Raw genomic sequence first — 25,812 nt, forward strand, 5'->3', positions numbered from 1 at the left:
GAACCGCGCCCCTGTTTTTTATCCTGGCTTTGAGAGGAGAATGGGGGTAATTACCTGCTCTGTAAAACTTGAATTTGTTTCCCCAATGTCTGTTGCTTTTGTGTGCATGCCAGATGGATGGCGGGAGTGCCCTTTTTTGCTGCAGTTAACTGGTTTTGGGCAACGCCATGTGTTAATGCATTAATTCTAGGTGTTAATCCATTTAATTTTGGTTTTTTACTTTGAAATGCTTTTTTATTCGCTCCCGTGCGATCGAGTCGCAGCTCCTGTCTCCTAATGTGCTGTGAACTGTTCCATATTTTCCATCATTTGATTTACCAATTCTGTGAAAGTATTATGTGCTACTCTTTCCTTCTGTGCACTTACTTGTCCAGTTCTGACAGGCACCAGTCTAGGTCTCAGTTTAAGTTTAACTGGAACCTGGCTTTTATCATAAGGTAGTGGTTGCAATGCAGTGGACCCCGTTTCATCTTTTAATTTTACTAGGACCACCTTTTTCCACTTCTGTCCCCATTCTTCAGGCACAGGGTAGCTACCTGAAGCCTGCTGTTTACTACCAATATTTATAACAGGGGACGGCACTTTTTGCTTCTGCAGGTTTTTTACAGCTGTTTCCAATTTTTTATTTTCCTGCTTCACTTGCTCGAGCATATCATGAGTTTGGCCCGCCTGTTGCTGTGCTAACAGAGCTTGGGCTTTCCAGTGCTCAACTGCCCGGGTTACCTCTTCTACTCCTCCTGTTTTTTCTGTGACTTGTTTGGCCAGCATGCTAGCATGCTGTCTGAGCCGTCTCACTGCCAGAGACATGAGTTGCAAAATTTTTGCTTTTTTACTCTTATTACTGTTTCTCAGAGCTTCGGTTTCTACCATCGCTCTACATAAGCCAGTCCATGTTTCCCCACTCTCTTTTTTAAATTCATATGGACCCCCCTTACTGGCAATGCAGCGGGTCCAAGACTTATCAAACTCCGTGGGGATTATAAGGGAGGGAATAAGGGGGTTCCCTAGCTCGAGGTTTACTGCCATGTTAGACAGCGATTCTTACCACGGCAGTTTTGCTTACTCACCAGATCAGTGGTCGGGGTCACCAGTGTTGTCAGATGCTACCGGTGTGGTGCTTCTGCTTTCTCCTGTTGATATCACTCGGCTGCGTGCGTGTGTTCCCTCTGTGTGCTGCCCCAGCTCTGCAGATAGCTGACACAGCAAACCCGACGAGAACCCCCAATGACCACAGAGTCTAGTAAGGTACAAAGGCACCTCGGCCAGGTTTATTGCGATCTCAGACACAATTGCAGTTCCCTGTAGGTTTCTGAGCCTAATTCAGGGCATACTACGAGAAAAGTGCCTCTTGGCAAGGACCCGGCTCAGTGGCGGGACTTTCCACTGCCCCCATGGCCGGACAAAGACACCACCCCAGGGATACATTTTTATACACAGGTACAAACAAGTTACACATCACTCCTGACGTATTGAGGTGCAACCCCTCTACGCAGCAAGGTACAACCCCTCTATGTAGTAAGGTGCCGCCTCTCACCTTGTACATGTTGGTTCGATCAAAACAACTCTATCCATCATTTTACCCTTTTGCCCCTGTCATTGGGATGGGTCGGCCTGTTCCTTGTTATCTGTGGAATGTTCCAGTATAGTATATGTTCTGATATCTGGTGTCCCGTACCTTTTAGGTATGTCTCTTTTTGCAGCATCAGCCCTTTCCTTGCCAGCTTCTGTAAGCAGGGCCTGCTTCTGGCTCACAGCTTAACTTTGCTTTATGTTAGCAAAGTCTTGACCATTACCTTAGTTCAGGCCTCATACCAGGCCTCTGATACCAAGGTTTATATCTCAGGGCCTCCTCTTACTACACGTTACACTAATTAACTTCATGTTTAATTTCATTGTCACTGGTAACAACCTATTCAAAGATTACAAAATATAAACCGATAGGGCAGTTTTCTCTTAATTCCCATTTCCACCCAGTGAGCTTTGTGTGAAGTCACATTCTACAATAACCTAGGAGCCTTCCATTTCTTTGAGTTCATTTCTCCCTGCGTCTTCTCCTATAACTGTGGGTGGAAGGGGTCTCACACTACGTGGGAAGATTGCATCATGAGAAAAACCACCTATGCTCTATTTTCACACTTTCTAATCTTTCATAGTAGTAGAAGGCAGAGAAGTGATACCAATGTATTAGACTCAAGAGCAAACCTAAGAGTCCAAACCACAGACTCTAGACTCAGCATTCATGTATCCTGCATTCTGAACTTGGAATCTGATACATTCCCTCATTGGCTACCATCATTTGCCCAGCATGGAAGTGCTTCTTGTCCAAAAAGGCAGCCAGATTGGGACCCATAGGCGGAACGGCTCTGAAGGAATCAGCTGTTTCTCTCTGTGCTTCATGAAACTTTGGATCCAAATGGTAAAAGACAGTTGTTCCCAATTTAACCATGGCATCCTTTAGCAGTGTTATAAATGCCACTTAACTAGGGAGCAATGTTCTAAAAATAGTTTACCTGGGCTACAGGTCAGCATAGCGTTCATTTTTTGGGTGAAAATCAACCATTCGTACCAGCAATTTCTACTTGAGTTCTTGTAAAATCTTTGACCTTACTTGGAGTTATTTTACACTTCTCTGGCGTAGAATTCTTCACCAACCATACAACGTATCAGTAGCAATAATGAGGTATAACTCCCCCAAATATGCCCTTTTATTTCGTGAATCTGGTGGCACAGATTTAAATTAAGGACTAAATTCAGGTACTGCTTAGAATCCCTGTAAGACAACAAATGTCAGGTATCTATTGAAATAGTTGCAGAAAGATACTTATTATCACATTCAACACAGATTTCATTTTCTACACATTTGCAGCATCTCCCAAGGGGTGAGCTGAACAGAAATGTCACTTCCATTTTTCCCATCTCTACCTAGAAAGGGATAGCATTTCCCAAATAAAAGACAAAATGCACCTGATTAGAAAGGAGATATCTTCAGGAGCGACCTCCTGCAGGGCCTTGGCCACAACTGCTTTGGGGGCCAAATGCATGGGTATTTTGCTTAGTTACAAGTCATTTACTAGGGAATACTCTTCCCCACCCTTTAGAAAAAATATTGACCTAACCAATTGAATCCCTCTGCCCTCTTCCTGCTCTTTGTTATAGTCCAATATATTTTAAGTGAGGAGAACGGTAGTAAAAATATCTGCTCTCCAGCACAACCTGAAGCAACATGAGAACAACTGGGAATGAAACAATTTGTTCCCCAAGGGGAAACTTGATGACTAACAATTGCTTTGAAATGGGGGGACAGTATAACCTTGATGCTCAGGGTTTGTTTAGACTAGGAAAAGTCATGGAGTTTAGGTCAGGTCAAGGGGAAAGCTAATGCCAACCACTGCACCTGGGCTGCATCTGCACTACAACTATAATTGTCTTTTTACACCAAGATCACTAACTTGAGCAGCCAACGCCATGTACAGTCCTAGTGGATGTAAAGCACAGGTAGTTTTTGCCTCAGTGTAGCTTGTTGGGATCAAACCTCTCCCTCCCACCTGGAGCGGATGAACATTCCTGGCTGGAGGGACACACACTCCTATGACTCAAAAGGAAAGGAGTTGATAGAAAAGATCACAGGACGGACCCCAAAGAAGGTGAGCTGCAAAAGGCAGAAGCAGGCAACTCATCTGGGGGAGCTGAGAGACCACGGTGAAAATGGTGCAGAGATCACTATGTGGGAATTAGCAAATGTGATTTAAAAAAAAAAAAAAAAAAAATTTTTGGCCAGCCCTAGTCAAGGCACATCTTACAGTTCTCTCCCATGTGGATTTTCTGATGTCGAGTAAGGACTGAGCTATAACTGAAGCTTTTCCCGCACTCAGAGCATGTGTAGGGTCTCTCTCCTGTGTGGATTCTGTGATGTCTGCTAAGGGTAGAGCTCTGTTTGAAGCTTTTCCCGCACTCAGAGCATGTGTAGGGCATCTCTCCTGTGTGGATTCTCTGATGTGTGATCAGGGCAGAGCTCTGATTGAAGCTTTTCCCACACTCAGAGCATGTGTAGGGCGTCTCCCCCGTGTGGATTCGCTGATGTGAGATGAGGGCTGAACTAGCATTGAAGCGTTTCCCACACTCAAAGCATCCATAAGGTTTCTCACCCGTGTGGATTCTCCTATGACTGATAAGGTGTGAGCTCCAATTGAAGCGTTTCCCACACTCAGGACATCCATAAGGTTTCTCATCCGTGTGGATAATCTGATGTGTGATCAGGGCAGAGCTCTGATTGAAGCTTTTCCCGCACTCAGAGCATATGTAGGGCATCTCTCCTGTGTGGATTCGCTGATGTAAGATGAGGGCTGAACTACCAATGAAGCTTTTCCCACACTCATGGCATGTGTAGCGTGTCTTTTTCAAGTTGATTCTCTCACGTGTAATAAGGTCTGAGTGGCTACTGAAGTTTTCCTCTGGCCTCTGCTGAGTCTTACAGGCTTTTGCTTTTTCTGGGAGTGCACAACTCCCGGAAACATTCCCTTTGGATCTTCCTGATAACGTCCCATGTGGTTCTACTTGCTCAGCATCTTCCTGCTGGGGATTCTCCTCATTCTCACTCACCATCCCAACACCTGATGGGAGACAGAGAAAATCCAGACACAGGTCACTCCGTGCTCCAGAGAGAAAGGAAATCTCAGAGAGAGGAATGGAAAAAGGGATGAACAAACCAAAATATGTGCGGGAGAGATCAAACCTATCAGGAGCTGATTATCCCCAAACCTTTCCCGAGTAGAGAGAGGAAGGGATCAGTTCCGGGTATGTATCTCACCAGAACTCTTGGGGTAAGCAAGATTGGGGAGGGACCTGCTGCCAGTTGTCAATCAGGGTAGGTGGGAAGCCATGAGTGACATCTGCCTAATGATTCCACATCTGTAGGGAACAATCCTGAACTTAGAGAGCTCACAAGGGCACCTCAAATGTTTCCTGTATTCACGGACAGTTTTTTTACTTAGTTTAACCAATTCCTCACCTGTGCAGGCAGCTCTCGGGAGCACTTTTTTCTCAGAGCCCTGGAGGTCTGGAACCCACGGCTCTTCCCCTCGTTCCAGCTGCGAGATCACATCAGGTTTGGAAACTGGAAACCCTGCTCAAAGCAAAGAAAATAAGGAAGGTCTCTGGAATTTGTGGGATACTTGTAAGAAGGACTATTCCATGGTTTTAACCCCAGCTCATTTTTAAGTAGTAACATCCCAAGGCCAGCTTCCTTGGCTCAAAGTGGCAGGAGAGTTATTATTATTATAAATCATATTCATAACCTTAGGGCCAACTAACAGTGGGTCCCCATTGTGCTAGGCACAGTACAAGCCCAGAACAGTAGATGGCCCATGCCCTGAAGAATTTACAATCTAAATAGACAAAACAGACACAGAATGGGGGAAGGGGTAGAACCCACCAGCAGAGTGAACTATGTGAAGGCAGAGGGACAGATTTGATGAACACAGTGCATCCAAAGAAGTGAGGTTTTTACTCACGAAAGCTTATGCCCAAATAAATCCGTTAGTCTTTAAGGTGCCACCAGACTCCTTGTTGTTTTTGTAGATACAGACTAACACGGCTACCCCGATACTAGGCATCCATCTTGAGTCTATTGTATTGTTATGACTAGGGCCAGTGTTTTCCGGAAATTGCTGCTACTACTGCTTTCCCACCCCTTCCCGAAATTACTCTTCATTTCTGGAATCGCCCTTCATATCCGGAATTGCTCCCTCATCATGCTATAGAGCGGACGGCGCTCGCACCTGCTCTCGGCTGCATCCACAGCACCTCTCCCCTGCTCATCTCCCCTGCACACAGCTGGTTCATGCCCCGTCTCCCCAGCACACAGCCGGCTCTAGGCTCTCAATGCCCAGTGTCTGGGCCCCACCTCCCTCACAGCTGGTTCCTGTCCCCTCCTCCCAATGCACTTTCATGCGGTAAAGGATAACATATTGCTCATATTTGTCAATTACTCTGTTTTCATTGCCAGCAAACCCTGGCCCTACTTATGACTGTTATCTGTATATTTGAGCCAGCCCTTGAAAGCATGAATACTTCATAGACTATGATGCTGAGATGGGCCAGATGATACCAGGGAGGTCTGAAGGATGGATTTCCTGTGCAATCTGGTGTCACTAAGGGGTGATGAATGCCAAAGCTCAAGGTTGGTTATGCAGATCTCCCTCTTTTGAAGCTTTGCCCCATGCAGAAAAGGGCAGTGACTGATTTTTACCTGTTTCAGGGGACTGAAGAAGACAGACAGACTTTTTGGGGAGAAATAGCTGAGTTTGAGCTGCCTGAGAGGGGTCTTTTCGGCTACAAACTGACATGACCTGACCAAGAGGTAAGCTTTTAAGGAAGGCTTTAATACATTTTGGAACTGATCAGGGATTCCCAAGAGGACTGATGAGGGTGCAATGGTAAATACGCATTTAGATTCTTTTCTTGTTTTATATAGGATCTGTGCAATGCCCTGGCTTATAAACAGTTCTTGGGAAGTGCCCCTTGAGTACATTAGACCCCCCAATGGGTCCCACTCTTCCACAAAGATAGGCCTGAGACTGAGCCTCTGGCTTCAACACTCCTATTTCAACCTGTGAGCTCTGCCAGCAGGTCCAGCTGAACGACACTCCTGTTCAGAGACTGTTCCTCATTCTACACACAGAGCAAGTTTTTACTGTAACACTGGGCAGACTTTTAAAACATAGCAGGGTTTATTAGTGAACCAAAACACAGCATTGGAAAGTCCTTAGATTAGCTTGGAGAAGCAAAGAAGACAATATAGTCCATACTGGCCAATGCCCTTGAGCCCTGATACTGTAGAAAACATTTTATTTTCCTTTCACTGTGCCTGTCCATTTGTCTATGCTCCGGTAGAGCTCCCTGCGTCTGCAAGCCCAGTTCTTCCTGCTCCCAAAAACATAACGAGTCCATGTATGCATCACTCAGCCAAGTGGAGATCCTCCCAGGGACAGGTGACAATTATTCCCTTGTCTCTGTCAGGTATTCCATTGATGTAGGGTGGTCCCAGCCTGTCCTTATTGACCCATTCATATCACACCATGACAGCTGTGTCACAAAACATCTCATGTCTCCTGCTCTTTCTAATCATAGCAATACCAATCACAGAGGAAAACTGAGGTGTGTATTGGCATCATAGAAGTATGTTTAGCTTGGCTAAACAGTGAAATCCTTGCTGATCTTAAACACAAAAAAGAAGCTTACAAGAAGTGGAAGATTGGACAAATGACCAGGGAGGAGTATAAAAATATTGCTCGGGCATGCAGGAGTGAAATCAGGAAGGCCAAATCACACTTGGAGTTGCAGCTAGCAAGAGATGGTAAGAGTAACAAGAAGGGTTTCTTCAGGTATGTTAGCAACAAGAAGAAAGTCAAGGAAAGTGTGGGCCCCTTACTGAATGAGGGAGGCAACCTAGTGACCGAGGATGTGGAAAACGCTAATGTACTCAATGCTTTTTTTGCCTCTGTCAGACTGCTGCACTGGGCAGCACAATATGGGGAGAAGGTGACCAGCCCTCTGTGGAGAAAGAAGTGGTTCGGGACTATTTAGAAAAACTGGATGAGCACAAGTCCATGGGGCCGGATGCGCTGCATCCGAGGGTGCTAAAGGAGTTGGCGGATGAGATTGCAGAGCCATTATTTTTGAAAACTCATGGCGATCGGGGGAGGTCCCAGATGACTGGAAAAAGGTTAATGTAGTGCCCATCTTTAAAAAAGGGAAGAAGGAGGATCCGGGGAACTACAGGCCAGTCAGCCTCACCTCAGTCCCTGGAAAAATCATGGAGCAGGTCCTCAAGGAATCAATTATGAAACACTTAGAGGAGAGGAAAGTGATCAGGAATTCAGCATGGATTCACCAAGGGGAAGTCGTGCCTGACTAACCTAATTGCCTTCTATGATGAGATAACTGGGTCTGTGGATGAGGGGAAAGCAGTGGATGTGTTATTCCTTGACTTTAGCAAAGCTTTTGATACGGTCTCCCACAGTATTCTTGCCGCCAAGTTAAAGAAGTATGGGCTGGATGAATGGACTGTAAGGTGGATAGAAAGCTGGCTAGATCATCGGGCTCAACGGGTAGTGATCAATGGCTCCATGTCTAGTTGGCAGCCGGTTTCAAGTGGAGTGCCCCAAGGGTCGGTCCTGGGGCCGGTTTTGTTTAATATCTTTATTAATGATCTGGAGGATGGTGTGGACTGCACTCTCAGCAAGTTTGCAGATGACACTAAACTAGGAGACGTGGTAGATACGCTAGAGGGTAGGGATCGGATACAGAGGGACCTAGACAAATTAGAGGATTGGGCCAAAAAAAAACCTGATGAGGTTCAACAAGGACAAGTGCAGAGTCCTGCACTTAGGACGGAAGAATCCCATGCACTGCTACAGACTAGGGACTGAATGGCTAGGTAGCAGTTCTGCAGAAAAGGACCTAGGGGTCACAGTGGACAAGAAGCTGGATATGAGTCAACAGTGTGCTCTTGTTGCCAAGAAGGCTAACGGCATTTTGGGCTGTATAAGTAGGGGCATTGCCAGCAGATCAAGGAACGTGATCGTTCCCCTTTATTCGACATTGGTGAGGCCTCATCTGGAATACTGTGTCCAGTTTTGGGCCCCACACTACAAGAAGGATGTGGAAAAATTGGAAAGAGTCCAACGGAGGGCAACAAAAATGATTAGGGGTCTGGAGCACATGCTTTATGAGGAGAGGCTGAGGGAACTGGGATTGTTTAGTCTCCAGAAGAGAAGAATGAGGGGGGATTTGATAGCAGCCTTCAACTACCTGAAGGGGGGTTCCAAAGAGGATGGAGCTCGGCTGTTCTCAGTGGTGGCAGATGACAGAACAAGGAGCAATGGTCTCAAGTTGCAGTGGGGGAGGTCCAGGTTGGATATTAGGAAACACTATTTCACTAGGAGGATGGTGAAGCACTGGAATGCGTTACCTAGGGAGGTGGTGGAGTCTCCTTCCTTGGAGGTTTTTAAGGCCCGGCTTGACAAAGCCCTGGCTGGGATGATTTAGTTGGGAATTGATCCTGCTTTGAGCAGGGGTTTGGACTAGATGACCTCCTGAGGTCCCTTCCAACCCTGATATTCTATGATTCTATTACCAAAATTCCCACCTCCATCACACACACACACACACACACACTGCTCACAGACCTTAGAGAGAAAGCAAAGCACAGGAACTGGATGTTAGTCCAGTGAACGCAGTGGAGGACAAGCTGCAATCCTCAAACCCTGGTCAAAAAGGAGAGGTATGTGGGTCCCTACCCATAGAGAGGGACTGGATAGAGGCCTGATACCTTGAGCAGACCATGGAGGCAGGTCAAAGGCTTAGCTACCCCAGAACTGTGAAATCACAAAAGGACATTTTGGGGAATTAGGAAATCTAGTGACTCAGGTGTAATGGGAGGGAGAATTAAACTCCCCCAGTGTGTGGAGAAGGCTGGGGAATTAAACACTAAAATTCAGGAGCAACAGCCTCTAATTTTTCCAGAAAAGGAGAAGGTAAGAAACAAGAACTGGGCCACGCAACCTCAGGAGAGACAGGCTCAAAATCCAAGGAGCCTGGAGGGAAGACAGCTTGTGGCTGCTGCAGATGGGGAGAGGGGGGACAAGACTCTCCAAACTCTTACTCCTGCTGACCCCAACCTGATTTTATGATCTATGACCTAGTCACATGTCTTGTGGGTAATTTTATATTCACTAGAGGTAAAATATCATCATCAGAGTATTGCTTATTAGCTTGGAACATGCGTGGAGGGGTAAGGAGGTGAACATAAATAAATGGGTTATTTATTGCAGGTCTACACTACAGCTGGGATCGATGCTCTGAGATCGATCCACCCATGGTCCATTTAGTGAGTCTAGTAAAGACCCACCAAATCAACTGCAGATCACTCTCCAGTTGACCCCTTTACTCTACCCTGTAAAGTGTTGATGGGAAATTTTCTCCCGTTGACCCTCCCACAGCGTACACCCTGCAGTAACTCAACCGAAGGTACCTTGACTCCAGTTACGTTATTCACGCAGCTGGAGTTTTGCAGTGTAGGTCGATTGACCACGGTAGTGTAAACATAGCTAAAGCTTGCTACAGTTAAGGGCCTTGTATTAGGTGGAGGCTTTGTGGGAGTGATTATGCTGAAGTCTGGGATTTACCTGAATAGACCTAAGGAGAGAATCCCAGGTCAGATATTTTGCACCCTGATTTTGAGAGACTACCGAGAAACCACAAACAGGTGCAATACGCCACAGGGTTCTGAAAGAAGGAAGTTTGGGGCGGGCTTTAGCAATTAGGTTGCTATGCAATATCTCAGCATTTGGACCACATTCATATATTGGAATTATTTATAAATAAGTGATGTAAATCATGAGTATTAATGCTTGATGCTTAATTATGGACTTCCCAAAGGCCACATATGGGTTGGGGCAGCTATTGACATTATTGTAATTAGAGTAAAGGAGCAGATATGGTATATAGCCATCCTATTACCATAAGAAAGTGGATGAAATATCTCTTCTGGTTACCATTTTTTCATTTTGTTGGCTTCCCTGAGACCATGTAAACTGAAAGAGGGCTCCCTTCTGATGGTCTCCCTTACCTCTTGATCTTTATTTCCAATGGTGTCTGTAACTTGTAAGTATGCACAGTGCAAGACTCTCTTTACTATACTTATCTTAGTCCTGGTCTACACTACTAGGTTAGGTCGAATTTAGCGGTGTTAGGTTGATTTTATAAGCAATGCACAAGCAACCCTGTTCCGTCAACCTAAAGGGCTCTTAAAATCGACTGCTATACTCCTCCCTGACAAGGAGAGTAGTGCTAAAATCAACTTTCTTGAGTGGAATTTGGGTTAGTGCAGACGCAGCATTGTGCAATTCGACAGTATTGGCCTCCGGGAGCTATCCTAGAGTGCTCCAATGTGACTGCTCTGGACAGCACTTTCAACTCCAATGCGCTAGCCAGGTACACAGAAAAAGCCCCAGGAACTTTTGAATTTAATTTCCTGTTTGGTCAGTGTGGCAAGCTCAGGAGCACAGGTGATCATGCAGTCCCAGAATCACAAACGAGCTCCAGCATGGAGCGAACGGGAGACACTGGATCTGATTGCTGTATGCGGAGAAGAATCTGTGCAGGCAGAACTACGATCAAAAAGAAGAAATGCTTATATGCCAAAATTGCACAGAGCATGATGGAGAGAGGCTACACCAGGGACACACAGCAGTGCTGTGTGAAAATTAAGGAGCTCAGGCAAGCCTACTACAAGACAAAGGAGGCAAACTGTCGCTCTGGGTCGGAGCCCCATACATGAAGCTTCTATGATCAACTGCGTGCCATTCTAGGGGTGGGACCCAACCAGTACCCCACCACCTGCAAAGGGGGAGTCTCATGCAACAGGGAGGAGGATTTTGTGGATGAGAAAGAGGAGGAGGAGAATGCGCAGCAGGCAAGTGGTGAATCCGTTCTCCCCGGCAGCCAGGACCTTTTCATCACCCTGCAGCCAATACCCTCCCAAGGCGGGTTCCTGGACCCTGAAGATGGAGAAGGCGGCTCTGGTGAGTGCATATTTGTAACTACACTACAGGGGTTAAAAGTAATTGTGTTTAATGTTTGATTTGGCCTGAAAAATTGGGATGCATTTGCAGCCAGTACAGCTACTGGAAAAGTCTGCTAATGTGTCTGGGGATGGAGCGGGAATCCTCCAGGGGCATCTCCATGAAGCTCTCCTGGAGGTACTTTGAAAGCCTTTGCAGAAGGTTTCTGGGGAGGGCTGCCTTATTTAGTCCTCCACGGTAGGACACTTTACCACACCAAGCCGATAGCAAGTAGTCTGGAAGTAGTCAGCACAAAGCATGGCAGTGAATGGTCCTGGGTTTTGGTCACATTCATGCAACGTTCGGTCTTTATCTTTCTGTGTCAGCCTCAGGAGAGTGATATCATTCATGGCCACTTGGGTGAAATAGGCGAATTTTTGTAAGGGAACAGTAAAAGGACCCAGTTCATAATGGGCTGTTCGCACTTGGCTAAAAGGGGTCATCCCGGAGAACAGCCAAGTGGTGGGGGTAGGGGTGTGCTGCACATCCATCCCAAAACCGCAGCCCCTCCTTTTAAACAACAAATCCAACTGGCATTGCTTGCTATGGGAAAAGAGGGTGTTGCAGTTTGAAACCATTCCTACCTGTTATGAAGGCGGAAGAAGCCAACCTCACGTACCCTTTGGCTTACCATGGCTGCCTGGAAACCGAATTCTGTTGCCCAACCATGTGTGATGTGTCACCATACTGGCAGGCGCTCAATATAAAAGACAAAATGCAACCTTGTACCTAAAGCACATGTGCTATCTGCTGTGAATTGCTTGATTCACTGTGAAAGAGTCTCCCCTTTTGTTCTCAGAAATGTATCTTCTTAAATTTTACTCTCTCTTTTTATCCCCCCTGCAGGTGCAAATGTTTCTATGCTCCCTGTATCAATTCCGTCCCTGAGGTTATCGCAGATTAGAAGGTGAAAAAACCCACACTCGCAATGACATGTTTTCCAAGCTCATGCAGTCCTCCTGCACTGATAGGGCCCAGCTGAATGCATGGAGGCATTCAGTGGCAGAAGCCAGGAAAGCATTCAGTGAGCGTGATCAGAACATGCAGGAGGAGATGCTGAGGCTAATGGGGGAGCAAGCGGGTGGAGCTGCAGGAAAGGCAACGAAAGCACAGACTGCTGCTACATCCATTGTATAACCACCTGCCATCCTCGCCAAGTTCCATATCCTCCTCACCCAGACGCCCAAGAATGCGGGGTGTGGGGGGAGGCTCCGGGCACCCAGCCACTCCACTCCAGAGGATGGCCCAAGCAACAGAAGGCTGTCATTCAAACAGTTTTGATTTGTAGTGTGGCTACAATAAGCCATGTGGCCTTGTCCTTCCCTCCACCCGGGCTACTTTGTCAATGATCTCCCCACCGCCCCTTTTTTTTTTTTTTTTAAATAAATAAAGAATGCATGGATTCAAAACAATAGGGACTTTATTTCCTTTGCCAGCTGTGGTCGAAGCGGGGAGGGGGATTAGCTTACAGGGAAGTAAATTCAACAAAGGGGATGATTTTGCATCAAGGAGAAATGCACACAACTGTGACACCGTAGCCTGGCCAGTCATGAAACTGGTTTTCAAAGCTTCTCTGATGCGCAGTGTGCCTATCTGTGCTCTTCTAATCGCCCTGGTGTCTGGCTGTTCAAAATTGGCCGCCAGACGATTTATGTCAACCTCCCACCCTGCCATAAACATCTCCCCCTTACTCTCACAGATATTATGAAGCACACAGCAAGCAGCAATAAATGGAAATATTGGTTGCGCTGAGGTCTAACCGAGTCAGTAAACAGCACCAGCGTGCTTTTAAAAGTCCAAAGGCACATTCTACCTCCATTCTCCATTTGCTCAGCCTATAGTTGAACTGCTCCTGACTATTGTCCAGGGTGCCTGTGTATGGCTTCAAGAGCCATGGGAGCAAGGGGTAGGCTGGGTCCCCAAGGATAACTATTGGTATTTCAACATCCCCAACGGTAATTTTCTGGTCTGGGAAATAAGTCCTGTCTTGCAGCTCTTCAAACAGCCTGGAGTTCCTAAAGATGCAAGCATCATGCACCTTTCCCAGCTATCCCATGTTGATGTCTGTGAAATGTCCCTTGTGATCCACCAGTGCTTCCAGCACCATTGAGAAGTACCCCTTGCGGTTTATGTACTGGTTGGCAAGGTGGTCCGTTGCCAAGATAGGGATATGTGTTCCGTCTATCGCCCCACTACAGTTAGGGAGCCCCATTGCAGCAAAGCCATCCACTATGACCTGCACATTTCCCAGAATCACTATCCTTGCTTGCAGAAGGTCACTGATTGCTTTGGCTACTTGGATCACAGCAGCCCCCACGGTAGATTTCACCACTCCGAATTGATTCCCGACTGACTGGTAGCAGTCAGGCATCGCAAGCTTCCACAGGGCTATCGCCACTCGCTTCTCAACTGTCAGGGCAGGTCTCATCTTGATATTCCTGTGCTTTAGGGCTTGGGAAAGCAACTCACAAAGTTCCATGAAAGTGACCATACACATGCGAAAGTTTTGCAGCCACTGGGAATCATCCCATACCTGCAACACTATGCGGTTCCACCAGTCTATGATTGTTTGCCGGGCCCAGAATCGGTGTTCCACTGTATCAACCTGCCCACTGCCACCATGATGTCCCAACTACCACATCCCGTGCTTTCAGGAAAAATCTGTGTCCATATCCTCCTCACAATCATCCTCATGCTGGCGTCTCCTAGCCAGGTTCTGCACATACTGCAGGATAATGTGTGAGGTGTTTACAACGCTAACAGCAGCAGCGCTAAGCTGAGCAAGCTACATGCTTGCCTTCCTATGGTGTCTGCATGGGTAACCCAGGAAAAAAGGTGCAAAACGATTGTTTGCCGTTGCTTTCAAGGAGGGAGGAAGGGAGGGGAGACTGACGACATGTACCCAAAACCATCCACGATGATGTTTTTGCCCCATCAGGCATTGGAAGCTTAACCCAGAATTCCAATGGGCAGCGGGGACTGTGGGATAGCTACCCACAGTGCACCACTCTGAGTTGATGCTAGCCACAGTATTGAGGATGCACTCTGCTGACCTACCACGCTTAGTGGGGACATACACAATCAACTGTATAAAATCGCTTTCTAAAGATCGACTTCTATAAAATTGACCTAATTTTGTAGTGTAGACATACCCTTAGTCTAATCCTTATGTGTATTGATCCTTGCCTATGATTTCAATTTTAACTGTCCGTATTAAATCAAGTTTCTGTGTGTTTCACCAAATTCCATCTTCTCAATTAACTTTGAGCAGCCATGTGCAAGGGCAAGTTGTACCCCAATACGTAATCTTATAGGTGTAAAAATTGTACAGGCTACACTACTACCCTGTGACATCATCAACAAAGTGCCCATTTGTGCCTGGGTAGGGGCCCTGCTATGGGAGGGAGGAATGCAGCAAGGACTCAGGATCGGTGGCCGGGGTCGTTGTGCATAGGGATGGGGAGGTTATATGGGGAGGGGGGTAATGAGTGGGAGAGGGAGGTCAAGAGATAAAATAATATTTGGGGAAAAAATGTATAATGAAGTGAAACTGAACGGAAATAAAACTGGAGTGCAGGAGTCTCAAACACGCGGCTCTTCCCTGTGGCCCGCCAAGCTCCCCCCCCCCCCAGTTACTTCCCGAGTTATTTTATGTGGCAGCTAAGCTCCCTGCTTGCTGCTCCCCAATGTTTGGGGCCGTGTCTCTCCCCTGGCCCTGCCTGCCACCCCCACACGCCTCCCCCAAGTGTCCCCCGGGTTCACTTGCTGCCCCCTCTTTGCCCCGGAGCCTGCAGCTCCTGCTGACTCCGCTCCACTCTGCCGGCTTCCAGCATCACCTGCTGCCGCGGGGTCCTAGTGCCCCCCTCCACTAGGGCCAGGGCAGGCTGCCCTTCCGCCCTAGTCCTGAGTCTCTCCAATGCCCCTCACCCCTCATCCCCAGTCCCACAGCCCTCACCCCTGCACCCTCTCCTATCCCTAAACTCCATCCCAGAGTCTACACCCCACACCCTCCCCCACCCAAACTCCCTCCCAGAGCCTTAGGCAGGTAGGGGTGGAGGGCAGGTTCTGGGCACCACCAAAATTTCTACAAACCTGCTACCCCTGGAAGAGGCAGAGCAGGGGTGGAGTGGTGGTGCAGCCCAGTGCAGTGGGGGGGGGCTTTAACAGAAGTAAATCTAACTAAGTGTGTGTTTTGTCCTTTGAGTGAGGTGCATTACTGAGTGTATATATTTTATTAAAATTGCTTGGAAATGACTTGTTGTAGAAGCAGCACTGATCTGTATGCTCTGTATAACGCTTAGCACTTTCCAGGAGGGAGGGGGGGGAGGAGCACACTCAGGGGAGGTGGTGGAGAAGAAACGGGGTAGGGGCGGGGCCTCATGGAAGGGGTGGAATGGGGGCGGGGCCAGGCCCAGCGGAGGGGGGGGGGGGGTGTCAGTGATGCGGCCCTCGGGTCAATGCACTAGTCCTCATGTGGCCCTCGTGGTCATTTGAGTTTGAGACCCCTGCTCTAAAGCAACAAGGCTTGGGTAGGGATTTGGGGTTAAAGGTCTGGGATCCCCCACAGCGCTAGATCCCCAAACCTCTTCTCCCTCCTACTGACCCACCCAGTCCACTTCCTGGGTGCCCTTCCTCCACACTCCTCTTCCCTTTTTCCTGATACTCTCAGACGGCACCACCTCCTGGCACCTTGGGAGCTTACTGTGTTTCCTCCTTGTCTCTCACTATCTCATCCCTCCCTGCTGCTTCTTAGCTCTAATCCTGAACACACCTTCCCCATATCCTGGCACCCCAGAATTATCTAGTCCATCCCTTCTCCACTCCTCCCACAGCTCTTTTCTCCCTTCTCCCGTGGGGTCCTGAATGGCAACATTATGTGCTCTCCTATCAAAAGAAGAGTTCATCTTACTGTCACACAACCCATGCATATGTCATACAGCTATTTACTCAATTTAGAATTCTACAAGTGGCATATTTTCCTCTTAAAATGAGGAAAAGGCATGAAAGCTCTAGTTATTAATGTAGTTATTAATGTACCCAATAAGGATATATTAAATGCAATTCTAATATGACTGACAGAACCAAAAAGGCACGTGTCCAAAAATTATTCTAGAGAATGGGAGATAAGGGGAAAAAAGGGGGGGGGGGGGCGAGGAAACTTGTCAAAACTTGTATGACGAATAAAGTTATTACTACTCAGGTTCTTTAGAGACCCCACAGCTTCCAAAAACTGAGGGGACAGGACTCCTTACCCAGAAAGACCACCGTCTCATAGTTCTCCTGCATGACATCCCTGTAGAGGTCTCTCTGAGTGGGGTCCAGCAGAGCCCCCTCTCCACTGGTGAAATACACAGCCACCTCCTCAAAAGTCACCGGCCCCTGAAAGAGCAAGAGTCCAACACTCAGTACCTGCTGCCCCATCACACCCCACTATTCACGGAACAGCAGCAACAGGTAAATCGAAGCTCCGGGAGGCACATGTTAACAGAGTCCCACCCCATCTTGCTTAAAGCAGCCAGGAGGCATCAGAGGGTAGAAAGAGAGAACGTATGTGTCTCCTAGCTGACAGACGGACGCAGGATCTTCACATTTATCACATACCTATAGCCAGAGTGTGACAGGTTGAATCACAGAAACCCCCTTGGTAACTGCCAAGTGATGTGCCAAGACTACTTCTGCCCCTGCTTTCCCTTCCAGCTCGGGAACCCAGCACCCTATCTTGCTGAGCCAGACATGCCTGTCTGCTCCAACACAGACCCAGGGTCTGAATTACTTGCCCCAAAGCTACAGACTTAACTGGAAGCAGTTTACAGAAGTGTTCTTGTCTTTAACACTCAGATGCTCAACTCCCAATGGGGGCTAAACCCAAATAAATCCGTTTTACCGTGTATAAAGCTTATACAGGGTAAACGCATGAACTGTTTGCCCTCTATAACACTGATAGAGAGATATGCACAGCTGTTTGTCCCACACCCCCAGGTTTTAATACATATTCTGGGATAATTAATAAATAAAAAGTGATTTTATTAATTACAGAAAGTAGGATTTAAGTGGTTCCAAATAGTAACAAAAAGTGAATTACCAAGTAAAATAAAATAAAACATGCAAGTCTATGTCTAATAGAGTAAGAAACTGAATACAGATAAGATCTCACCCTCAGAGATGTTTCAATACGTTTCTTTCACAGTCTGGGCACAATCCTTTCCCCTGGTACAGCCCTTGCTCCAGCTCAGGTGGTAGCTAGGGGATTCCTCATGATGGCTCTCACTTTTCTCTGTTCCACCCACTTATATATCTTTTGCATAAGGCAGGAATCCTTTGTCCCTCTGGGTTACCCCCACCCCACCTTCTCAATGGAAGAGCACCAGGTTAAAGATGAATTCCAGTTCAGGTGACATGAACACATGTCACTCTAAGAATTCATTACCCACTTGCCAGCACACATGTATACAGGAATTTCAGGTAAAACAGAGCCATCTGCAGTCAATTGTCTGGGTTAATGGGAATCATCAAGATTCCAAACCACCATTAATGGCCCACACTTTGCATAATTACAATACGCCCTCAGTTATATTTCATATTTCTAGTTTCAGATACAAGAGTGGTACATTTATACAAATAGGATGATCACACTCAACAGATTATAAGCTTTGTAATGATACCTTACAAGGGACCTTTTGCATGAATCATATTCCAGTTACATTAGCATATTTTCATAAAATCATATAGAGTGCAAAGTCATACAGAGCTTGATATAAAAGAGATGGGGCTGTCTCTGTACCCTGCTGGTGGCTCCCTGGTAGGAATCCCAACACTCTCCAAATAAAATATATGGAAGAAACGGGGAAGTCAATAGTAAAGAATATAAGTTAGAAGGTCAGAATTGTAGAAAATTGGTAAGGGAAGCTATCAGAAATCAATGACCAATCAATGAAAATAAGAAGGAAGTTTTTAAAAGTACAAAATTAATCCTAACAATGGTAGTGGGAAATTACTAGGTGGAAATGGCAGAATAATAATAATAAAAAAAAATGCAGAATATGTAAAAGTGTTCAATAAATATTTCTCTCCTTGATTTGGAGAAAAATAGATGATGTACTCATATCATAAGATGTTGACAATGACACTCTTTCCATTCCAACAAGAACTCATGAGGACGTAAAACAGCAGCAATTAAAGTTAGACATGTTTAAATCAGCGGGTCCAGATAATTTGTATCCAAGAGTTTTAAAAGACCTGGTGGAAGAGCGTGGTGGACTCTTAATGTTGATTTTAATTAGGTCTTGGATCACTGGGGAAATTTCAGAAGACCGGAATAAAGCTAATGCTGTGCCAATATTTAAAAAGTATAAAAGAGATGACCCAGCTAATTACAAGAGTGTCAGTCTGACATCTATACTGCACAAGATAATGGAGCAGTCGATACTGGATTTCATTAATAAAGAATTAAAAGAGGGTAATATAATTAGTACCCATTAACAAAGGTTTAGAAAAAATAGATACTATCAAACTAACTGGATATACTTATTGGATGAGATCAAAAGTTTGGTTGCAGCTAATAGTATTGATGTAATATACCTAGACTTCTGTAAGGTATATGACTTGGTACAGCACAATACTTTGACTAAAAAACTAGAAGCATACAAAATAAACACGGCAGACATTAAATAGATTAAAAACTATGATTGTAAATTGGGAACCATGGTCGAGTGGATTTATTTCCTGCGGGAACCCACTAGGATTGCTTCTTGGCCCTGTGCTATTTAACATTCTTATCAATGACCTAGGAGAGAATATAAAATCATCACTGATAAAGTTTGCAGTTGCCACAAAGATTGGGGGTGGGGGTAACTAATGAAGTGTCAATAGATTCAGTGGGAGTCTAGGAAGTTTTCCCAAACCTGGCTGGAGGGTTATTTCCTGTTCCACAAAGAGGGGAAGTTCCAGTCCCAACTCCTGTGCCTTGAAATTAGGCCCTATCTGACACTACAGCCCATATTCAGTATAGTGGTTTGATTATAATATGATTAGGACAGAATTATGATGCAATATGTGCAAGATGCATCATGTGCGGTGTCATTGGAAAAGTTATGATTTGCTGAATATGATTATCCTATTTGTGTGAGTGGAACATGTTTGTATCTGAAGTTATGGATATTGACTATGTATATGTATTTCAAATGTGCTTAGTCTGGGTAACACCCACAACTAGCCTTTCAGGTACAACAATGAAGAAGCCAGACAGTGCTGATGGCTCATCAACAAAGACAATGGACCGTGGAAGAGCTTAGCCCTCCTGTGAATGTTTCAGCCAGCCTATGAGTCATGGCTACTATGACTCAGCAGGGCATGCTAGGACATGTGACCAGACCACATGACACTGAACTCCATTTTGGTAACTGTATTTTTCCACAAACTGGACTGCAAACTCAGTTTGGAAAAAAAGGGGTTCCGCCATATGGAAAAGCTACATAAGGTGGGGTGTGACATCATCTCTTGGCCTCATTCCCCACACAAGAGAACTCCTGGAAGCACCTGAAGAACAGAGACTGAACTGGGGGAAGTGCTGGACGCAGGGTAAAGGGATTTCTAGCTTTACACAACTCAACAGGTTTGTCACATCCTGTCCCCTCCCTTTCTCCACCCTAGATATTTCCTGCCTCCCATCACCTCGAACAGCTCCCACCAGCCTATGCATTACTGCTCCTCTCCCTCCAAGCAGAACCCACCACCAGCTCCCTGATAATCCCTTACCTGAGCCAGCTCCATTGCAGCTATTTCCTTCCCTCTGGGAGGACGGGATGATCTGGAGCGAAACGTGGACGTTATTCTGTAGCCTGCCAGGGCGAGAAGGGCAATTTGAGAGAATTCAGATGGGGCTTTTGTCCATTCCACACACCAATTCCCCCCAGGATTTTCCCCTGTTAATGGACATTCTAGGTTCTGCCACACTGTGAAGCAAAGAGTGACCTTATTCCAGTACAGGCCTAGCCCCCTCCCACCAGGATGTAATCCTCTGAGACATGGTGACACCCTCCCAGTAACAGAATCTCTCTGTTACACTTATAAAGTTTGCGGATGATACCAAGCTGGGAGGAGTTGCAAGTGCTTTGGAGGGTAGGATTAAAATTCAAAATGATCTGGACAAACTGGAGAAATGATCTGAAGTAAATAGGATGAAATTCAATAAGGACAAATGCAAAGTACTCCACTTAGAAAGGAACAATCAGTTGCACACATACAAAATAAGAAATGATTTTTAGGGAGGAGTACTGCAGAAAGGGATCTGGGGGTCATAGTGGATCACAAGCTAAATATGAGTCAACAGTGTAACACTGTTGCAAAAAAAGCGAAAATCATTCTGGGATGTATTTTTCCTCTTTCCCATGAGGATTTCCTGCTGTGTTGTGGTTTCCTTGAGGCCTTTCTGAGTTGCCCAACAGGAAAAGGTGGTTTGTCCATGGATGCACAGGCTGTCTTGGAAGGGCAGCTCAGCTGCAGTCCCTGCACACAGCTGGGGGTGTCCCCTGGGTCAGGAGAAGTCAATGTCCAGTCCTGTGGGGCTGTGCTCCTGGCTCATACCTCCAGCACTCACTGCTGTCCCTCCGTTACCAGCTGCACTGTTCAGCCAGCCCCAGGCCTCAGTGAGATCACTGTTGTGCTCCCCCCCCCATCCCTCGCAAGCCTTCAAACAGGGACATGGTGCACCTGTGCCAGAGTGCACTACTGTAAATTCTGTCTATACTAAGGGTTTGCACCAGTCCCTAAAACACTAGTGTGGCAGAGACCTTCAGTGCCCAAAACAGCAGTACGGTGGCACTAGAACTGGGATCTATTTCTAGCTCTGTCACATATAGCCTGGGTGACCTTGGACACTTCAATATTTCTCCTCCCAACTTTAGTCTCTTTACCCAACTGCCCACTCATTGGGGTCTCCTCTCTCTCCAGAACTGCTCACCACTAAAATCTGTGTGGGTGTCACCAGAGCTAAGATAGTTAATCTCTGGAATAGTCTTACAAGAGTGGCTGTGGAGTATCTTTTCCTGAAAAAAGAAGAACAGGAGTACTTGTGGCACCTTAGAGACTAACAAATTTATTAGAGCATAAGCTTTCGTGGACTACAGCCCACTTCTTCGGATGCATATAGAATGGAACATATAATGAGGAGATATATATACACACAGACAACCCCCCAACCTAAAGCAAATACTCACCAGCAACCACACATCACTGAACAAAACCACTAACCCAGGAACCTATCCTTGTAACAAACCCCGATGCCAACTCTGTCCACATATCTATTCAAGTGACATCATCATAGGACCTAATCACATCAGCCATACCATCAGGGGCTCGTTCACCTGCACATCTACCAATGTGATATATGCCATCATGTGCCAGCAATGCCCCTCTGCCATGTACATTGGCCAAACCGGACAGTCTCTCCGCAAAAGAATTAATGGACACAAATCTGACATCAGGAATCAAAATACTCAAAAACCAGTGGGAGAACACTTTAACCTGTCTGGTCATTCAGTGACAGACCTGCGGGTGGCTATATTACAACAGAAAAACTTCAAAAACAGACTCCAACGAGAGACTGCTGAGCTGGAATTGATATGCAAACTAGACACAATCAACTCCGGTTTGAATAAGGACTGGGAATGGCTGAGCCATTACAAACATTGAATCTATCTCCCCTTGTAAGTATGCTCACACTTCTTATCAAACTGTCTGTACTGGGCTATCTTGATTATCACTTCAAAAGTTTTTTTTCTCTTAATTAATTGGCCTCTCAGAGTTGGTAAGACAACTCCCACCTGTTTATGCTCTCTGTATGTGTGTATATATATCTCCTCATTATATGTTCCATTCTATATGCATCCGAAGAAGTGGGCTGTAGTCCACGAAAGCTTATGCTCTAATAAATTTGTTAGTCTCTAAGGTGCCACAAGTACTCCTGTTCTTCTTTTTGCGGATACAGACTAACACGGCTGTTACTCTGAAACTTATCTTTTCCTGGAAGTTTTTAAGAACAGGTAGGACAAACCTCTGTCGGATATAATCTACATATACTTGGTCCTGCCTCATTAGAGAGAGCTGGACTTGATAACATCTTGAGGTCCTGTCCAGCACTACATTTCTATGATGCTATGAAATATATACGTATAAAACACAACATACAGAATAAAACCCACCACAACATAATGTCAGGCAATTCATAAAAAAAGAAAAGGAAACCCACAGCATAAAATGACAATAGAAAGGAAAAGAAAACAACACAATGCTAACTAACACACCCTATGACAAAATTACACAACGAAAAAGAGCTCAACTCAAACCAACACAACAGAGGCACCAAACACGCTGAGGCAAAATAATGCACCATAAATCTATGCAACACAACATGGTACAATCACAGTTCCAAATGGCACCATGCAAAACAGCTCAGCATAGAACATAGAATTATTTCAATGTAGGCATGGAAGGAATCTCAAGAGGTCGTGTACTCAAGCTTCCTGTGATGAGTCAGGCTGAAGTATCCCTAGACATTCCCAGACTGGTGTACCTCTAACCTGATCTTAAAGACCTCCAATGATGGAAATTCCACAACCTCCCTTGGAAGCCAATGCAATGCAAACACAGACCAAAAGAACGCTGTACATCCACAAGCTGGGCTTGGGGCTAAGGGGAGAGGCACGAATTCAAACAATCTGGGTTCAGCTTCCAGTTTTGCCCCAAATTCTCCACACAAACTTGAGCAAATTACTTCAGCTCTCTGATCTTCAGTTTCCCCATCTGTAAAATGGAGAGTCGTCTCCCACCATTTGCCTATTTAGCCTTTCAGCTTTTTGTGGCAAGGACGCTGTCACTGTGGGCATGTCTACACTGCAGTTAGACACCAGCGGCTGGCCCGTGCCCGCTGACTTGGGCTCACACGGCTCAGGCTGCAGGGCTGTTTAATTGTGGTGTAGATGTTCCGGCTTGGGCTGCAGCTCAAGGTCTGGCACCCTCCCACCTCGCAGGGTCATATGATATCAGGGTTGGAAGGGACCTCAAGAGGTCCCTTCTCAACCCCCTGCTCAAAGCAGGACCAATCACCAACTAAATCCCCAAATGGCCCCCTCAAGGATTGAGCTCACAACCCTGGATTTAGCAGGCAACTGCTCAAACCACAGACATCTACAGTGCAATTAAACAGCCCCTTTGCCTGAGCCTGAATCAGCTCACATGGGCCAGCTGTAGGTTTTTAATGGCAGGGTAGAGATACCCTTGGTGTCTGTTCAGCACCTGTCACAATGGGGACCCTGATCTTGGTCAGTGTCTGTTCAGAGCCCTGCACAACAAGGTCCCTGCTCTCTGTAGGCGTCTGTGCAGTTCCTGGCACAACGAGTGCCCCAAACTCAGTCAGGGTTTGTGCAGTGCCCAGCACACTGGGGGACATGATCTCAGGCAAGGCCTGAGCCACGCATAAGGTACCATAAGAGCCCTGATCTCAGTCAGAAACCTGGAGAGAAAAGCAGGAAGATTTTCAAGAATTTGATATCAGTAGACCAGAACTGAGGAGAAAAGGGGGCACAAACTAAATATTTGCCAATATAAGAGAGAAACACCAATATCTGAGGAGATTTTATGTCACCATTCAACAGTTCAAGAGAAAAGAGGGGAAATTTGAGGGGATTATACAGTGATATTCAATCAACAACAGAATGGGATGAATTCTTCTTGCCTCACATTCACATGGCCAGCAGGAAGCCCTGGGTGATGTCGCTTTCACAGGGGAAAGGAGTGGGGCTGGAGTCAGAAAGTCACTGGCTGTGGGGTCTGGAAATGTGACTAGCAGGCGGTGTCTTGGGGTCCCAGCTGGAGAAATTCCTAAGTGGGGGATCCTGTGTCTCTCACTGGTAGCAGTGGGGTCTGGGAATGTGACTAACAGGTGATGGCGGGGGGGGGAGGGGGAGGAGAGAAGCTGCTGGGTTGGGTGGGGGAAGGGGGGGAAGTAGCTGGACTGGAAACCTGGGGCTGGAAACCAGGGGGGACGTTTGCTCTTTCCTTCCCTTCCTGGGCCTTTCCATGCCCTGTTGCCAGCAGAGAGTGGCCCCCAACCCAGAGGTATCCCTGTCTCAGGGCTCTCCCAGCCTCTGCCCATTAACCCTCTTCCCAGTTCAGAAATCACTCAGGGGAACCATTTCCCACCTAAACAAGGACAAATCACTGCAGGTAAAAATGGGGGGGGGGGGAAGAACACCCAAAACCTGAGATTTGAACTGGACATTGGCGAAGTGGAGAGAAAATGGGGAACAATCGGGGGAGGGGAACAGAGACCTTCTCAGGGATTTGAGGGAAGGGGGGGGGGGTCACCCTGGATGTGGCTCGTTGCTCTCTAGAGAAAGGGGGCAGGGCTGGAGAGGATGGGGGGTCCCCACGGGAGGGGGCAGCGGTAAATCCGAGGGGATCTCACCCCCCCCTTTCTCTCCACGCTCCTCGGGGGTCACCTGCTCTTCTCCTCCCCCTCCCCCCCGTCCAGGCTACACAGACATATATCCATACGCCCCTTTGCCAGGTCTCCCCCTGCCCCCCCCGCCCGGCAGCCCCCGCCCAGCCCCACGCCGGGACCCCAGTGGGGGCTGGTCTCCTCCCGCCGGGACCCCCCCGTGGGGCCCCAGGGCAGAGCCGGGCCGGGCCCGGGGGCGTTGGGCTCCTGCGGGGACAGCAGCTCCGAGCCCCCCGCGGGCGCTGCCCCAGGGAGCAGATCCCGGCGCTGCGAGATGCCGGGTCCCCCCCACGGACACTGGGGCAGAGTCACCGCCCGGCCCCGCCCCCGGGGCTCGCTCCGGTACCTGGAGGCTGCAGCGCCGCAGCGGGGCAGGCAGAGCCCGGGGCGGCCCCAGCGGGAGCAGGGCGCGGGCCGGGCACGGGGGGGTTAATGGGTCTCCCCGGCACAGACCCTCCTGCTCCGCCCGGCCCCGCAGCGCCAGGAAGCAGCAGCATGCGGCACTCTTCCCCCCTCCATCTGCGCATGCCCAGAGCCGGGAGACACAAACTCTTCTCCGGCTCCGGGAGAGGCTCCAACGGCCCCGCACGAGCCAGGAAGAGCCACAGCGCCCCGCGCGCGTTCACAACCCGACTCGTCCTCCCCAGTCCAACGTCACTTCCGTTCCCAGAAGGGGCAGGAACATCTCCGAGC

At 47.3% G+C, this 25,812-nt stretch overlaps 1 protein-coding gene across 1 annotated transcript; it reads right to left on the bottom strand.

The window, feature by feature from the left end:
* Positions 1-1,241: 1,241 nt before the first annotated feature.
* LOC128823051 (zinc finger protein 383-like) lies at positions 1,242-25,752 on the bottom strand. Its single transcript, XM_054005094.1, has 5 exons — positions 25,466-25,752; positions 20,379-20,461; positions 16,877-17,003; positions 5,009-5,122; positions 1,242-4,610 (listed from the first exon to the last, which is right to left on the bottom strand). The coding sequence occupies exons 1-5, from the start codon at positions 25,644-25,646 to the stop codon at positions 3,781-3,783; spliced, it is 1,335 nt and encodes a 444-aa protein (XP_053861069.1). The 5' UTR covers positions 25,647-25,752; the 3' UTR covers positions 1,242-3,780.
* Positions 25,753-25,812: the final 60 nt, after the last annotated feature.

Source organism: Malaclemys terrapin, chromosome 15 (genome assembly GCF_027887155.1).
Source record: "Malaclemys terrapin pileata isolate rMalTer1 chromosome 15, rMalTer1.hap1, whole genome shotgun sequence".
Classification (NCBI taxonomy): domain Eukaryota; kingdom Metazoa; phylum Chordata; order Testudines; family Emydidae; genus Malaclemys; species Malaclemys terrapin.